Source organism: Brugia malayi (genome assembly GCF_000002995.4).
Source record: "Brugia malayi strain FR3 genome assembly, contig: Bm_v4_Chr3_scaffold_001, whole genome shotgun sequence".
Classification (NCBI taxonomy): Eukaryota; Metazoa; Nematoda; class Chromadorea; order Rhabditida; family Onchocercidae; genus Brugia; species Brugia malayi.
Window position 1 is genome coordinate 12,209,096 of NW_025062477.1, and position 19,402 is coordinate 12,228,497.

General features: G+C 23.8%; 2 protein-coding genes and 1 non-coding gene across 3 annotated transcripts; 1 reads left to right on the forward strand and 2 right to left on the reverse strand.

Moving 5' to 3' along the window:
• Positions 1–1,031: 1,031 nt before the first annotated feature.
• Bm9481 (Uncharacterized protein) lies at positions 1,032–4,881 on the forward strand (the record flags this gene model as incomplete). The annotated part of the gene is made up of 13 exons (XM_043080946.1): positions 1,032–1,120; positions 1,264–1,363; positions 1,447–1,506; positions 1,591–1,791; positions 1,995–2,118; positions 2,266–2,345; positions 2,601–2,797; positions 3,020–3,188; positions 3,467–3,660; positions 3,771–3,860; positions 4,026–4,143; positions 4,436–4,641; positions 4,782–4,881. The coding sequence occupies 13 exons, from the start codon at positions 1,032–1,034 to the stop codon at positions 4,879–4,881; spliced, it is 1,728 nt and encodes a 575-aa protein (XP_042936880.1).
• A 5,318-nt stretch (positions 4,882–10,199) lies between these two features.
• Bm13622 (Uncharacterized protein) lies at positions 10,200–15,455 on the reverse strand (the record flags this gene model as incomplete). The annotated part of the gene is made up of 8 exons (XM_043080947.1): positions 10,200–10,355; positions 10,591–10,683; positions 10,994–11,176; positions 12,325–12,457; positions 13,056–13,181; positions 13,687–13,839; positions 14,622–14,749; positions 15,375–15,455. 8 exons carry the CDS (start codon positions 15,453–15,455, stop codon positions 10,200–10,202), a joined length of 1,053 nt encoding a protein of 350 aa, XP_042936881.1.
• Positions 15,456–19,181: 3,726 nt separating this feature from the next.
• On the reverse strand, positions 19,182–19,254 carry Bm14604. The gene has a single exon. It is a non-coding gene; the product is annotated as a tRNA-Arg (tRNA).
• Between the last annotated feature and the right edge of the window lie 148 nt (positions 19,255–19,402).

The following is a 19,402-nucleotide window of genomic DNA, read 5'->3' on the forward strand; positions in this document are numbered from 1 at the left end:
CAAATGAATTTTTTATTGTAAATTATATATTTCATTTATTAGCTATATAAGGAGGTCACGTAAGGTCACTTATGTTCAAGAGTGCATAGTTTTATCAACAATCAAATACGATCGTTGACGCGCAATTCGTCATATCCAATTTCTTTTTTTAAATAATTTTTATTGATTGTATTTCGTTATCTCATATTCATAGAAAAATATTATAAGTTTATTTGTGGTGTTAATTTATTTGTATTTTAATTATTAGCTAATAAATATTTTTGATGCATGTAATGTCAAGGAATCAAATGTTTATGCTTAATTTTAGTTTTTTGCATCTTTTTTTAATTTATTTATATGCCAATTTTCCTCATAAACTCATCCTATTTTTAATTTCCTTTTCTCATTTTATTCTTTTTATTAATTTGCTTTTTAAATTTCGAAAATTATTTACACACACAACACCGAAGTTTTGAGCATCTGTCAGGCAGTGTATACAATAATAATAATAATAATTAATGAATAATAAATAGCAACAATTAATAACAATAATAACATGCAATAAAAATGATAACAATTAGTAATAGTAATAAGAATAATAATAAAATAAATAAAAAATAATAACATAATAATTGGCATTAACACTGCCATTGGTTTAATTTTTAATTTATATTCCATTTTTTCTCACAAATTCACTTCATTTTTAATTTGCTCCTCTCATTTTATTCCTTTTATTAATTTGATTTTTGAATTTTAAAAATTATTTACTGCTGCAAGTGTTGAGCACATTTGATGAGTCATTGTGATCACAGGCGGATGTCAAATGTGTCATTTCATTTCTGTCATTTACGCGTTATGATGAATTCGTGCTGTTCGGACGTATTAAAAGTCTTCATTTATTTGCTTTTTACTAATTTTTTATTTAATTGAAATATAAGTGCTCAGTTTTGTGTGCAAAATGACAGTGTTTTGCTTTTAAGAATGAAATTTCAGTGAAAATTGCTTAATGAATTAATTTCTGCTTCCGTTATACGTTCAATAATTATTTTAGAATGGATGCAATAACAGAATCGCCTGGGCGATATCGGCCTGTGTCGCATAAATACGATACGATAGACGGAAGATATAAGTTTTTTGAGACGTAAGTTTTCTTGTGCTATTAAAAATGTTGGAAAGAGTTGTAAAATTCTCAGGAGTTTTAAGACTGTTATCTGCCACAAAATCCACTCTCATCGAATATTAGACTGTACAAGACAGTTTTACTGGGTTCTTAGTCAATTTTAGGACTCGTGCTCATCGGATGCAAACATACTATCCATTGATACAACTTGGTCATTCCTCTTATTCATCTGCACGACACAAGATCACTAGTCAGAAATCACAAGTAATCCATTTTTCTTATCGGTGCAAATTTCTGCTCTCTTTTTGTTTCACTCTTCAATAAAATATTAAATAGAAATTTTCCAGCCTTCGACCGGAAGTGAAATGGATATTAGTCAACTTGAAGCTGATTCAGATAGCAAGAAGGTGAATATTCGGAAGTTTTCATTATTATGGTGCATTGCAAACGATCCCAGTGAAAAGTCTTTCAGTCGTAAGTAATTTATTAAGGTAACAATTAACGATTTGTCGAATGATATATTGTTGACAATATTTGCTTATTGCCATCCAATTGATTTGGTCCACTGTTTCTCTTTGGTTTGTCACCGTTGGAATTATCTGGCGAATCATTCTGCTTTTTTCACCGAAGTTCGGGTGTTAATTAACGATATTTCGTTGAAATATGGCAGTGTGAAAAAATTCTTCCGTAGAGTAAGTTTTGGCAAATGAATTTATGTCAAATAACGTATGATAATCAGTGAAGAAAGTATTTGCAGTTTATTGATCGTAATTAATCGAACTGTGAAGACAGTCTTATCATCTTGATTTATGTCCTTTTCCTTCTGTTTCTTTTTATTTTTGTTAATTGATGAGTTAGTATGTTAATATGCATCCACTTTTTTATATGTTTTCAGACCTCACAGTGTCTTCGAAAATTGTGTATTGATTGTTCTATGCCATTGCCATCCTCCAAAGTGAACGCATTATTCGAAATTTGTTTTCCTAATGTAATCCATCTCGATATTGGCTCTTTTAAGGGTACAGATTAAAATCAAATTAAATCAAGAGAAATTATAGGAGTTGATTTTCTTAAAATTTCTTAAATCCATTCTAAAATCCATTTTTTTTTTCTAAGAAGAAAAAAGCGCTTTTTTTCTGTTTCTGTTAAACGGTAATATTTTGCAGAAATGAATACTACATTGTTGAAAAAATTGTCAAGTAGTTTCCCGAATGTTAAAACATTGCATATGGAAAGAGTGGGAAAGGTATGACTTATATTTCATAAGGGGGGTGAAGTTATAAGTTTGAAAAAAATGACAACTTTGATAAAGTGTCTCATTGACACCACTTTGAGTATCACAATTTTTAGTATTGCTATTGTTATGACTGTAAATATTTCACTGCTGTTTGTTTTGAGTAATTAATGTTTCATTGCTTAACGTTGCAGTTCGAATTCCATTCACTAGTCGGTTTTGGTTTGGGAATAATGTCAGTAATGATTTGCTTATCTTATTTTTTAGAGTCCAAAGTGTGATAATGCAGACGAATGGAGAAATACGTTGGAAATGTTATTCGAAGATGAAAGCATTTTTCCGAAGGTGCAGAATTTTTTCTTTGGTGACGTAAGGGCATACTGTCAGGAAAGTAATCCAAAATTGCCGGCTTGTAAACGTCCGCTGAATTTATTACATATTTACGACGGAGTAGCTGAGACTGAGTAAGTCTTTTTCTCTAAAATTCCTTAGTATAAATTACGCATTAAACGCCAATTTCCATCTTTTTTAAAAAACTATGTCATAGGTAGGTTGATTGTTGGTTGGTCGTTCAGGTTTAAGCTACTCCGTTCATTAGGTATTAAGGCCTGCTGTATTTTAATAATATTTAATAATATTGTGAACATATTTATTAATATTTCTTTTCTACTTTTTCTACTTTTCAGTTTCAGCAAGATTACAACCTCTCCGTGGAGGTCTACTCTTACCGAGCTTCATCTCGGATCTTATATTAGAAATGAACACATTGAATACATTGGTCTTTTGCATAATTTGAAAGTATTTTCATGGGGTTTGAGCCTCTACACTTTTGATGAAGAGTTTGCGCATATAAAGGTAAGAAAAATGATATTGCAATAGCATAAAAATATGAGAATAAATTAATGGTATATACGTTTAGGAATTTTATCGGATAAATTGATTGTCTCAGTGCACAGTGCTCATTCTGAGTTTACTTTGATCTGATGTTTTCGAAATTGAAAAAAGTTTTAATATTTCTGTATATTTCAATACAAGTATCGTAATGCATGATTTTGACTATCGATTTTACAGGAGTCGTTATGAAATGTGAGTGAAATACTCTTTCGGTTTTCTAAACTATATGAATATTGCAGAAATTGTACAATTTGGAGGAGTTACGGGTATGGTTTGGCGGACAAGATTGTAATGTTTCGCCCGATGGGTTAATTGAATTATTCACTTTGCCAGAGAAGGAACCTGAAAAATCATTCCCATACAAACTTAGGCATTTAGTAATGTCGAATTACTTGGAAGGCACAGTCGATCTGTTTAGAGTCATTGATCGGAAGTGAGTTAATTTTCTGTATGAACATATTTGTATATAAGGAAGGATAAATATACAATAGTAAATAGTTTATTTTATGGTTTTATATTACAATATGTTATAAATTGTTGCAGTTGTCCAAATTTGAAAACACTGGGTTTGCCATTCAATGAATATTTAACGTTCAATGATGGAGTTATGCCTTTCATTGTTAGTAATTTCAAGTAAGTAAGTTCTTTTTTATAATCTCTTTATCAGAGTGCTCCTTTCCTGTTTTTTGTTAGTCCTTTTAACGTTCAAAGATTAAGCTGCAGTTCTTTCCGTTTCAGATGCTGTAAAGTTCTCTTGTATGGAAAGTTTAATAATAATTGCAAGTATTTTTGTTTCAGGCATTTAGTTTTTCTGGATCTAAGCAATTTCGGGGATTGTTATAAAGACGAAGTCTGGAATAATCTAGATGACAATGATTTGCCGGATTTGCGTCTTCTCATACTTCATACGAATGAAGTATCGTTAATCGAAAATAAACATAATATTGTTTCATCGAGAATATTGCTCAGAATTCGTCTGAATGATTTTTAATTTCAATTTTGATGAATATGTCGAACCATTTAATGGAAATAATTAGTGAAAAACTTTAAAAATTGTCGAATTGATGACAAGAAAATTTAACAAACTCTGAAAGATGTTATACCAACAAAGAGAAGAAATTGAAGTTTTAGCACTTTAACAGGTTTGTTGAGAATTATGCTGTTAATTTGACGGGCAAGTATAAAAATATTCCGAAAGTAATTTTCAGGTTAATATTGAAAATCTGCAACGCTTGAATTTGAAACGACCTAAACTATTAATTTCAACCAAACGGAATCATTTTATTAATTGGACCGAAACTGAGAATGGTTGTGTTTTCCACGATTCCTTTGATGGTGATATTAGAGCGATAGAGAATGATTTGCGTCAGATTGATGGGTTGCGTGATTTTACAATAAATTCGGGATTATCCATGTTAGTTCCTTTTATTATGATTTTAAAAATTTGAAAATTAAGTTTTCAATAATTGCCACTTTTCACTTTTGTTTTTATTTGTTCTATTTCGTAAATTTTTCGATATTTTGTTATTCTCATCGATTTGCATTATATTTCAGCTGTGACAATGTTGATATGAACATTTTGGCACGTTCATCATCAGTTGATTTCTACACCGACCACAGAATATTGCCATTCACCAGTGACCATTCTATTTGATTGTATAAAGGTCTATCTTTAAATAAACATACATTCGTTTTAGCTTCTTCTTTGGAGTTACTTATTCTCAATAAGTTTTGGTGACACCGTTGCGCATTTCATTAATTCTTTATTTTCTTTTTTTTTTTTTTTTTAACTATGGGATCGGAAGTAAAATTTAAGATAAGGAAGACTACATTTCTTGAGGTCATCCCACCTATTTTCGAAAATATTGTTTTTTACGGGTCATTAGCGCACTACCACACTTGTCTTTTTGTACACTGTTCTTCAGAATCAGAGAGTTCTCTTCAACATTTCTCATACAGCGTTATATTTTGCTGATGACTGAGGAAGCTATAATTAAAAGGGTTGGAGAATAATCACAGGAATAAAACATCCATCCCATAAGATGATTACGTTACACGTACCATTTTTTTCATTCGACAATAAATGATTTAGGCATTTTTGCAAATCAGTGTTGTTTTTGTATTCTTTAATTTGATGGACTTCATTGTATATATAGTCGATATTCAAGCAGTATGCATAAAAACAGTAGCAAACAAATAATTGAAATATATGAATTTATATCAAATGAATGAAAATTCAACTAATTTCAAATTAAGCACTATATTTTATGCACTTCATATACACATATAAGTTTATATACAAAGCAAAAAATACGCACAGATGTGACATTTCTTGGATCTGAAAAAAAAAAAAGTTTCACCTAAAAGAGGTGATCGTCATTAATTAAAAGAATACAATAACAAGTATCAAGCATCAAAAAGTCTTCCAGTTTAAATCAAATCAGTTAATAAAACCGTGAATCATGCGATAATAGTACAAGCCGATGTGTTATAAATATGCATTTTACATCCATTTTGGATACTCATGTTAAATCAACATAATACACCACAGGAAAAGTAAAAAATATGTAAAATAAATGTATATTGTTATAATTAAGCCTTCCAAAAAGATCTTTCGCAGTTTCTTGCTTTGTTGAGATTTTTAATGCTCACCGATTTTTCTCGCAAAAAAAAGAAAAGAAAAAGGAGAATAAGAATCGATATGCTTTTTTTTTCTATTAATCATTGTCTGAATTATTAATTTGTAAAACTTCTGATCAAATTTGTATCATTCGTAACGCCTTTACAGAATCAAAGAATTAATAATGTTATAGCAAACTTTCTTAAACCATAAAAACCATTATGGTTTTGTAATAAATTTAGATTTAATTTTTGTTGTAATTATTTACTCTTCTATTTGATTTATCTCCGAAGATTATTATTAGTAAATAACTTTCTTCAATCGATAATTAACTCTCAGTGAACTAGATGAACACTAGTTCATCTAGTTATTATTACTATAATAATTATTATTATTGAAACTTACATTTGCGTTGTTTCCTGACGTAAAGATGACGCATAGACGGTACGCATTTTCATAGCACGTTAATGGCAATAATAATTAGATATTGCAATCATGCATTCAGCACAATAATGCACTCAAGTATCAGATAGTAGACAACACGACAGTACTATGCAAATTATGACGTTAAACACGTTTCTGCATTCACGTCCTCCATTTTCTATATGTAGTACGCTTAATACGTCGACACGTTTGTCACCACTGTCCTCAACAATACCAAAAGTGAAACCTATCAGTATCAACCTACGCTCCACGCATTTTCTTACGCAAGCCTCAACGGCAGTCAACCCCAACCCCGAAACCGTTCAATTTGGAAGACACTTTACATTCATTATGCTTTCAACGTGCTGCAAATATTGACGGAAACGTGTTCTACGCATTGCTTATCAGTAAACAAGTGACAAATCAATAAATTAACAAAAGTCTGTAAGCAATCAGTAAACATCACGAAATTAATAAATGACAAATCAATTAATTAACATATAAACAATTTCATTGAGCAAATTCGTAATGCAAACATTGATGCTTTGCAACAATGTTTATTTTTTTTCTTTTTTTTGAATTGAGCAAATGAATGATCAAAATCTAACATTTCGAATATTTAACATTATTATGATTATTGTTATTATTATTATTATTACTATTATTATTATTATTATTATTATTATTATTATTATTATTATTATTATTATTATTATTATTATTATTATTATTATTATTATTATTATTATTATTATTATTATTATTATTATTATTATTATTATTATTATTATTATTATTATTATTATTATTATTATTATTATTATTATTATTATTATTATTATTATATATTATATTATTATTATTTAATTTTTATTAATTCTTATATATAATTTAATCTTAAACAAAATGTGTCCATTTTTGCTTTTTATCTGTCATCTATGGCTAATATTAATATTGAATTTGGAAATATTCGAGATCTCACTTTTTGCATATCGTAGAAAAAACAAAAAAAGAGAAAGAAAGAAATACTTTGTTCTAAAATTTTTCATAAAATCATTGAGTTCAACGTGTTATCCAGAAAAATGTATTACTTTTTTTTTTGTCTTAGTAATAAAATTATAATTGAAAAAAATTAATATTTTGTTTTCAATTAATATTCACTTTTTTTGCACATAAAAAGAGTAACCTAAATGCATTTCGAAAACTGCGAGATAAGCCACGAAAATTCCTTTAAACTCTCACAGAATGACAGAAAGCTTTTTGAAGAATTTTTTTTTTTTTTTATTTCGATCAGTTGATTTTTAATGCTAAGGTTATTTTATTATTTCTAGAATAAAAAATTTTTCTTTCATTTTGTTCCTGTCAAATAGATTTTGTCACTTAGTTAATATCTGACGACAATCAGACTTAATTAAAATCTTTTGTGCAAAATGCAAAATTATAATTGCTCGTTCTCAAATAAACCACGCTTAAGTTTATACATGCAAATTTAATTAAATATCAAAATTAATATCAGTAAAATCTATTTTTCAATTTCAAAATTAAATATCAAAATTAATATCAGTAAAATCTATTTTTCAATTTCAAATTTAAATATCAAAATTAATATCAGTAAAATCTATTTTTCAATTTCAAAATTAAATATCAAAATTAATATCAGTAAAATCTATTTTTCAATTTCAAAATTAAATATCAAAATTAATATCAGTCAAGTCTATTTTTCAATTTCAAAATTCTATTGTGCAACAAGAGAAAACGGTGCTAATTTTTTTGGTTTGGTTATTTTGGTCAAAATTACATCACAGCATGTGAGGAGAGATTAAAAAATTTGTTAATTAGGCACAAAAAAAAAAAAAAAAAAAATTCATTTTATCGATTAATTAAATTTTTGATCATTTTATTTGAGTTAAAAAAATAATAATTAATGAATAAAATTATTCTCAATTTTATTTCCTTGAATTACAAAATGTTTTGATTTTCGGTTTTGATTTTTCAAGCTTAAATATATATCTCAATTTAAATATTGTTATAATGTGAAATTTTTAATTTACTATTTTCTTTTTGTATTGTCAAATAATCACAACAAGAAGCGAGCAGATCATATGCAATTCAAATAAAATAATTATTTAACTTCAAAATACATATTTTAATAAATTTTATTTTTCTAATATTATTTTCTAACAAAATCATCTAATTCTTTCATTAGTTTTAATTTCAAATTAAATGTACAAAGTGATTTCATTCGATCATATATATTCATTTACAATATGGAAAAAAAAAAATGAAAATCAGCAAAAAATAGAATCGCTCTATCATCTCTTCATTTTTCATTTCAAATTATAAATTTTCACTTAATTTTAAATCAGAAATTTTGTTTCTGTTTGAATTTCAAAATAAATTTCAAAAATTTTTATTTTTTTTTTTTTTATAAAATAATTATAGTTTTGATGAGCGTATCGAAATAGTAATATAATAAATGAATTGAAGCCGTGATAGATGTATCAAAACTTTTTTGTTCCCTTATAATATTTGTTAAAGTTCAATTCTTTCATTAAAATTAAAATGTAGTTTTTAACTTCTAATAAAACTAAAATTCTTTTACTTAAGATTAAATATTTGAAAATTCAAAATTTATTCTGTAGAAATTTTTTGTTTCATTTTTGTTTAATTATCAAAATATAGAATTTTGATAATGCTTAAATTGATTTTATTCAATTTTAGTTTTTGTTTTTGCTACATGTGAGATATTTTTATTATTTTAAGTAATACTTAATTATCTTTCCTTCAAATAATTTCAATTGAATTTTTTTTTTTATTTCAACATAAAACTATAACAAATTGTTTACACAATTATTTGTTACAATCAACATAACATTAGATCAGAATAGTACCATCACATATGTTTCAATTTAGCAATGATAAGCGATTCAATAGCATATGTGTTCATTTAGAAAATGAATTAAATTTATTTTATTTATCAAATCATTTTTTTTTCTTTTTTTTCTCTAATTGTAAGTTAAAATTCTGCTCAAAGAAAGTATTAAAATTTCAAAAAACTGACTTGAAAATTCTAACAAAACAATGGAAATATATTCATTTCAAAATTTATCATAAATTATACCAAAAATTAATCTTAAATTCAAGATAACATTTCATAATTTTGACAAATATAATTACTACTTTTGCTTAAAAATTGGAAATTCTTTCTATTTAATTAATTAAGTTAAAAATTAAGTAAAAAAAAAAACCACAAAAAATGCATGTAATGAATTGGAATTGTAGATTTAATAAAAATGAAATAAACATCCGTAATCATATTGGAAAATTATAGCAGTAAATAGGAAATGATTATTAAAAATTGAAATTAAATTTGTCATCACATGATAGTATAAGGTCAACAATTAAAACATACTGTAAAAGGTAACCTGAAATTGAGCAAAAAAAAAAAAAAAAAGGCAATCCTGGATTTGCTGCAGTAAATATTTTTTAAAAATTTCATTTTAACCTATTTATTAGTCATATGGCATACAAATGCAATTTATTTGATTTAAAATACGGTAAATGAAGAATTAAAAAAAATTACTATGCTAAAAAAAAAAAAACCAAATGATAGAAATGAGGTAGGAAAAATTGGATTGTTAAAATTTTTCCTTAAAAATACAAAATACCTTTAAAAAAAAACGGAATTTTTTTCGTCATTAATTACCAATAAATTTATAAAAATCAAAATTTAATTTGATAATTTGAGAATTTATTTTAAAAAAAATTGGAAGTAAGAAATTGATGAAATCTTTAAATTTACATAATAAAATATTTCTTTAGAGATGTAATAGTATTTCAGCTGTTATTTGAAAATTAAAATTTTTTTTTCATCTATGTTAAATTTTAAAATGTTGGAAAAAAGAATTGGAATAAAAGATGGAAAAGTATTATTTGGCAGAATTTGAATTAATTATATTCTGCTGATCCATAGTACGAAAATTTCCTTCAAAATATTGAAAACCACTAATTGTTAAAACACCTAATGCAATTGCAATTATTTCTTCTCTTATTGCTTTTGAATCATTTCTTTGTTCAAATAAAACCTAAAAAATAAATTTCAATTATTATTCAATTTAAGTGATAAAATAAAAAGTTATTCAAAATATTTTAAAATTCACTTATTTTAAATCATTTTTTTATGTAAATACAAATTGCTTAATTAAAATTTCATTCATATTTCATTTTTCTCTCTTTTTTTGCTTAAAATAATTTAGAATCTATCACATTAGTTTATTTTAAATTTGTTTAATTAATTATTACAAAAATTAAATTATCTACCTCTAAAAATGTCACAAAAATGAATGTTCCAATAGCAATTCCTTCAAGAACCATTATAATACCTTGTCGCCAAGATTCATTCATATTAACACTCTGAAAATTTTTCTTTTAATAATTAACAATATAACTTCTAACAATTTTAAAGTATTTATTAAAATAAGTTATAATAACTTTGAAATATTTAATTAAATATGCTATGATATAATAGCATATCAATTTTTAAGCTATTATTTTAGTTGTGTCATTTTTTTAATAAATAAATATCTTCAATTACATATAAATCTATTAATTTAAAATTGAAGACAATAATTTTCTTTTTTTCTGAGGAAAAGTTCAATATAAAATTAAAAAAGTTATTTTAAAATAATAATCAATTTTCTTTTTTTTTTTTCTGTTGCATTACCTGTAAAATTAATCCAGCAAATGATCCAATTGGTGTCATTAATGAATAAATAGTTATTGTTGCAATAACAATTTTAACTTGTTGCGCAATTGTCCGTGAAATTTGTAGGCCAACGCTAAATGCTTCGATACCTTTATGCAGCAGAAGTGATATAAACAATGTAATAATGCCAAACTTTTCGTCCTAAAAATTTTTAGAAAGTTAAATTATAAAAGAAAAAAAAAAAACATATGTGCGAGAAATTATCAATTTCAAATGTAAGATAAGAAAAAAAATTTGTGTTTTCTCTCTATTTTTTAAAAAAAGAATTAAATAGCTCCGAAATTTAATATTTTTTAATGGCATATTTGCTTGTTTACTTGTTTCTGTTTTTTATTTTTTTTCCTTTTTTCTTTTTTTGCAATACTTGTAAGATTAATCTAACAAATAATTCTACTAATCTTCAATCCAAAATCAAAAAAAAAAAGAAGAAACTCAATCAATCAATAAATCAATCAATCAGTTAATCAGTTATCTGTTTGTCATTATTTTTTATTATTCATATTATTATTTTTTTTACTATTATTTATTATATCGAAGTCAATTAATTTAAGCATATATATTTCAGTAATTGTTTATTTATAATAATTATTTATATAATATCATAAATTTTGTTGAAGTTTCTAGCAAGTAACTGCATACCATTTAGAGAATATTAGATTATTTGTGTACATTCAAATAATTAATTATTTAAGTAATATTTTGCATTTCTAAGTCAGTTGAATAGATTTAAATTGCATTATTAATACAACAAACTTTTCTAGTATTTCAAATGTGCAAGAAAAAAATTCTATTTAAAATATGATCTAAAATTGAAACTAATAAAAACCATATATTTTTGAATTATTGCAAATATTTTTATTATAAAAAAAGAATTGTAATATAAAATTTTTTATAACATTTAACTTTTTATCCTTGACAACATTTAAGTATTTAATTTCATTTATTATTATTCATTTATTTGTTTAAAAATTTTTTTTCAATTATACGTCAAATAGCTAAAAAATTATGGTTATCAAATTAAAAAACTATAAAATATTTGAAATATTAAAATAATTATGAATGAGTCATCAGATTAGTCACCAGATTAAAAAGTGTTTTTTTTTTGTTTTAGTTAATATGCAATTTTATTTTTTAAAGATTAAAATAAATTGAAAAAAGAACGTATATTTTAGTGTATTTGTTTTTCTTTCTTTCTCTCTCTCTCTCTCTCGCTCTCCTTTTACTTCTGTTTCTCTCTTAAATTCTAAATATGATTTTAAAAAATTTAAAAATTTTTTAAAATGATTAACCTGTACACCGAGTGCAATTCCTTCAAGTATCGAATGAAATGACATTGCTATAGTAAATGTAATTGAATGTATGAGACCATTTGCTAAATTGCTATTACTTCGACTTCTGCTACGAATTACTTCAATATTTGAGCTAAAATAGTAAGTTTTTAATTCAAAATTTTCAATATACAATAAGCAATTTAAATTTTAAATTAATAGCATTAATTCAAATACAATTGAATTTTTTTTTTCTTTATTGTACTAGCAACAGTTATTTTTATTGTAATATTATATAGATAGTAGTACAATAATATAATTTAGTTTGAAGAAATATGAGTTAATCTAAAAATTTAAGTACTATTTCAGTTCCTTTTAGTAAATCTATCCTTTGCAAAAAAAAAAAATATAAAAAAAAAATATTACTATCAAAGCATTCAGAAACTTCAACACGACAAAACTGATAGAATTTTTAATTGAAATATTAGAATGAAGTAGTGAACTTTGAAGATGATCATCTACAATTAAATAAATAAATAAACAATTCATCAAGATTTGAAAATGATTAATTAAAATAATTTAAATACAAATTAATTTAAAAGATTTTTTTTTTTTTTGTATTATTTCTGACGTACAAAAATTAATTAAATTCACTTTAATGAAATTCTTTTATGATAATGTACGTAACTTTACCTGCTTAATCGCTTTAATGATTTTCTTTTATGATGACGTACGTACGTAACTTAACTTACTTAATAATCTCACCATTACTTTCCATATCTTTTGTTTCAACTTCTTGATATTCACGTAATGATACCATTTCTTGTTCCAATTTCATAGCATTATCTTTTGATAATTTCAACATTTCAGTTTCTTTTCTAAATGAATTTTTCATGTTTTTCTTAAATAGCTTTTTCTTGAAAAATTTTCCGAAATTTTTCACTTTTCTTTTTTTTTGTTTACAAATATTAAATGATAATAAAAAATTTTTATGCACAAATTATTTGGAATATTTACTCACAAACTCAGTTTTTTTTTTTTTCCAATATTCTAGGTAGCATTTCAATTTTACAATGTTTTCTAGTCTATCGAAAATAAAAATAATAATTTTCTCATCATCCTATTTATCTGATAATGCTTAAATTATAAATAATAATTTTACGACAAATAATTCAAAAAAAAAAAAAAAAAAATAATAATAATGTCTCATTTTTTTTACCTTTTTTTCCTCTTTTTAAAATTTTTTACAAAATAATGACATATAAAAAAAAATGTTTAAAAAAAGTTTTTTAATTGAACTTTTTAATTTTAAAAGAATTAAAAAATAAGAAAGAGAGAGAATTTTTTTTTAAAAGAAAAGAAGAAACAATATATTTTACTTACATGCTTCCCTGATTTTTTTTCGTTCTTGAAAAAATCCAAGTAAATATTTCTTCAAGAACATAAACAGATAAAATACCAATGCAAACAAGAAATTCTGGCACCGGATATGTTGTATTCCAGGATGTGATTTTTTTAAATTTTTTAAAATTTTCGCTGAAAATAATATTAAAATAAATAAGTATTAAATTTTATCAATTAATCAGTTAATCAATCGGTGATATTTTAAGTAAGTAAGAAAAAAGGAAAAAGAAAATTACCGAATTTTTTTTCTTTTTTTCGATTGATCTTAATCATTAAAATTATTTCTAAAATAAATTAAATTACTCCCCTTTATTTGAAAATAAATGATCATGAAAATCCCCATACTATTTATATTTCCTCATTAATTACTGATTATTTTTATAAATACTTTTATTTTTGTTTAATCAAGTCTTGTAAAAATTCTTATTAATTACTATATGTTATCAGTCAATAACCAAATGATTAATTAATTAATTAATTAATTAGCTTAAAAACCAGAGCTTTTAAATAAAATGCTGTAAATTTCAAGTAAAGCTCTTAACAGATAATGCTAAATTATAATTTTTTTTTTTTTTTTGCCTTATTATTTTTTAAGTAAAATGAAAATTAGAAATTTACGAAAAAAAAGAACCATTTATTGTTTCATTTTATTATTTTAAAACATTTTACAGCTAAATACATATGCAATTAAATAATACAATTTTTCAATAATATCACTAACAATTATTTTAATTATTCATTTAATTAATTTTATGTTTAATAAAAGTGTGAGAGGAGAGGAAAAATTTATGCAAAAATATTTGAAAAAAAAAAATTTCAGCTACAACATTTACTTTTCTCTCTTCCCTTTCTTTTTTTCTTCTGATTTTTAATTTATTCATTTTGAAATTTAAAAAAAAATGAGGATAGCATACTTAAGATGTGGTAATGTATCCAGAAAGCAAGTAGCTAGAAAGATGCCACCAGCATAGCATGACATTATGGACATTATGATAGATGCTCGTCGACTCATCACACCATTTGAAGAAATCATTGTCATAAGCTGAAAATTCAGCAATAAACAATCATCGGTATCATCCGGTCAAATCAATCCAGTTGAATGCAACCGGATGAAATTAATTTTTCCGAATATTGTTAATATATTGATTGGATATTAAAAAAAAAAAAAAATTTAATTTCATCATTTTTATTAGCTTTATCTTCTAATACTTTCAAAACAATTCAAACATTTAAAATTAATCCATTATTGATTTTTGTTATTTAATTTTTATTATTTAAAAAAAAAAAAATTAAATAGGCAAAATTGAGGCTTAAATTATCAAATTGTTCCACTTAATTGACTAATCTTGAAACAAATTTAAATAAATTTAAGGAAATAATAATAATTGCTCCATTCCTAACTAATTAATACTAATTAATAGGCATGAAAAAAATTTTTCAATTTTAGTTAAATGATTAGTCAGATGAAATGAAATGAAATTTTCAACAAACAATATTACTGAATTCTTTTTGAAAAAAAGAATTGAAGCTTTTTTAAAAAAAACATTTCTCTTATTTTATTAAAATACCAATTTTATCAGATTTTTTTTTACCAAATTAGTAATTTTGTAAAGTTGCAAATCAATTATAAACTTTTTAAAATCTTATTAAAAATTATTGAAACTTACCTTAAATGGAGCAAAACCAGCAATTGCTGTTGTTAGAAACATTGCAATAGCGCAAATTATTTGCATAGTAAATTCATCCATTTTCTTTCGCAAAATTTTTTACTGCAAAAAAAAAATAAAAAAATAAATAATTTGACAAGTTAAAGGTAAACTTTTATCGTTGTATCACGATAATTATCGTTATCAAATGCCATAAATTACGATTTGATGAAATTATACATTGATTATTGAATTGATTAATTAAGCATAAATGATAAATGATTAATTAATAACATTAATAATAGCATTTATTAAACCTCCGATTTGTATTAATAAAAAAAATATGAGTATATGCAAATCAAATTTAAGAAAGATGAAAAAAAGATTGAATAATAACAAAACGTAAGATTGTTATTAGTTGATTTTATTATACATATTTAATTACCTTGAAAAATTAATTAGAAATAACCAAAAGAATATGCAAAGAAATAATCGCAATTAACATTTCAGATATTTTATTTGCACTTTATTAATATTTCAAAAAAAAAGGAATTATCATTGCTACACCTTATATTTAATATATAAATAATAAATATAATAATTAAATATATAAATATAATAATTTTAATATATATTATTATATTAATCATGTAATGATGATTTTATTGATTAGTTAAATATGAGAGAGAAGTGATAAACATTGGTTGTACTGTTGTTTCTGCCATATTTCACTTGATAATTTGTTATCAGTCATGATAATATTTTGATTAAAATATAGACGCGTACTGTAACAAAATATTTACTAATTATGCATTTTTTTTTTTTTATTTTAGCTGTGATTACTTTTTATTTTATCAGATAAAAAATAATAATTGTTTCTATTATTGCAACTTAGAATTCAATTGAGTATATTATCAGTTCATCATTTTGATTATATTAAATTATTAATTATTATTTCACTTTTTATTGTAGTTCTAATTTGGTACATAAGATTGTGTTAATATAAATTATATATTCATCATTTCAAAGGTTAGAAGCATATTTGAAAAAAAAAAATTTGTTTCAAATTTTACTTATTTACAAAAAGATGAACTTTGTTTTCTTTCTCTTTGTTCACTCATTTGAATTCGCGTGAAAAATAAAAAAAAAAAAAAAATCAAAACCGTATATGTATTCAGGTGCTTATTATATACTCGCTTAACTATTCCGGAAATGTTGTCGTCATTTCGTTTTTATTATTGGTAAGAAAAATAGAAATGTTTTATCAAATTTCCACTAAGAAACAGAAAATTATCTAAAAAACTGCAACGTATTTATTTTGATCATTCAATTTCGAAAATTTTAAGCAGAAAATATTTGAAAATAATTAAAGGCATAAAAAAGTTAACCTGAAATACTTTATTGGTTTTAAAACTTTTAAAAGTGATAAAACTATTTATCAATTTTTGTAAGAATTAACTTGAAAAAAGTGAGTAGTTAAGGCAAAATTAGTTAGCCATCAAGTAAAATTTTTAATTTATGGTATAAAGATTTAATTTCAAAAAAAAAAAAAATTTATTTTTTATTACTTTATATAACAATTTATAATAAGGAATGACATGAAGTGAAGTTGATTTTAAATAAGAAAAAAGGGAAGAATAATTTAAAGTAACACAGTCATTAAATAACATTTACATAAACAAATCATTTGAAAAAAAAAAATAAATTAATTAATCCAAATGGTTGTGTAACGATTGAAATAATCTTAAAATAATTGTTTCACAGTAAAAAAAAAAAACAATAATACTTTGTATTAAATTAAAATTTTTCTTTTTTCTCCCTTTCTCATATTTTAATGAATCAGTTAAAATAAGCTAATACATTTTTTTTTTTTTTTTTCACATAATTATAAAAATTTTCAATGACTTTTTTTTTGAAAATTTTTTTTTGATAAAAAATTTGAAAATTTTAACACATACATATGCATATACACACATACACATACACACATACATATGTACACATACACATACACACATACATGTACACATTTACTTATAAATAAGCATACAGCGTTAAATGAGAAATTCTGCAAGCTTCAATCTACCGATACTGATAGCAATAGAAGGAAGATGGAAGACAATATCAGTGTCAACCACAAGGAGCATAAAGTACACTGATAAAAGCTTTGACAAGCACTCCTCCGAAACTCTATGCCATCGGTTTTTTCCCTTCTTTTTTTTTTCTTTTCATCAACATTTTGTTGAAATTCTCATTTTAAGCTGTGCAAATTTAGCATTTATTTGGTGCTAATTCATTTACTAACTGATTAATATATCATTCGTTTGATCTTTGATCTCGACATAACTTATTTACCAAAAAATTTTTACTTCAAATAGTATCAAATAATTGATTATTTAATATTACATACACACACACAAAAAAAAAAAAAAAGCAGCAGCAGATTATATTTGATTTTTGTTTAAATTTTGTTTGTTTTTTTTTTTTTTTTTATTCTCATTACAAATTCCAATAAGATAAAAAGATTATTATATTATTGCATAAATTTATCATTTCAGTTTAAATTTACTATTTATTGACAATAAAATTAAAGTATGCAAAAATGCTTTCTTTTTTGTTTTTGTTTTTTTTTTTTTTACAATGAAGCAATTAAATATTTTAAGATTTAAACCAATTCAGGGAATTTAGATTTAAATATTATGTTATCTAAACATTTTTTTTTTTTCATTAAAATTTAAAAATAACATTGATGCCTTTCAATTTCTTCACTTGTTTTCTTCTTTTTGTTTACAACTGATAAAAAATAGTACTATATTACAAATTCTGATCAGGTGCATTTTATTTTGATAAGACTTTAAAGTATCATTAGGTAAATAGATACGATCATTTTAAATTCAATCATTTATATACTCAGTGATTAATTGAGCAAATTAAGATTTATGCGGATACATTATTTTTTTCCTTTTTCTGAATTGATATTGAAACAGAAATTAATAAAAACAAACTTTGAATTAACTAATTTGATCAAACACAATGCTACTTAATGTCTTAATAATTTAAGCCAAGCGATAATATCATTTTTGAATTGGCTAATTATTTTTTTTTTTTTCACAATTCATATTCAGATTATAGAAATAACTCAATTATCAGCATGAAGTTTACAAATCATTTTCATTAAATTTATTATTTGTATATGATTTAAATTTCGCCGAAATTAAAATTTCTTCTAAATTTAAAATCTCCATTTATATTAAATAAAAATGGAAATTTTCATTAAAATCCTTTGATATAGTACATATCAAATTATTCATTATTATAAATTATTCATTACTATATCATTATTATAAACTTATCAGCAATATCTCTTCATTCATCGGATTCATTCATTTCACCATTGATAATGAATAAATCAATATTGTTCTTGAATAATCGTCTTTCGCTTTTCTCTCCTACAAAACAAAAACAGAAAAAACCAAAACAAAATAGTAAACAATTTGTTGCTATAAAATTCAAATTAAAAAAGTTTCCATTTAGAAATTAGAATGAAATTTAATATAGAGAGAATAGGGAAGGGAAAATTTTTTTTAATTCAAACACGAGTAATAAATAAAGTAAAACTAACAACTACGAAATTCAGCAACAAGAAATTCTATAAGACATGAAATTAAAGTTGAACTTTTCAAAAGAAAAAACTTTTTCAACATTTCTTCAAAAGAAAGAACATTTTTGTTCAATATTTCTTCAATATTTTTGTTCAATATTTCCCAATTTTAATTATATGCTAAAATGAAAAATGACCACTCTTTCTATGATCAATGTTGATAGGGACGACCCTGGCAGGACTTGAACCTGCAATCTTCGGATCCGAAGTCCGACGCCTTATCCATTAGGCCACAGGGCCGGTGCTTTGATCATTTCTTGATTCCTTCGATTGGTAAAATTTCAATTTAATTTTTTGATTTCTTATTTTTTCAGGAATATAAACTTGTTTTTCGAAAAATTTCAAGATGTACTAAGAGAAAACTTGACTATAAGCATATATTTTAATA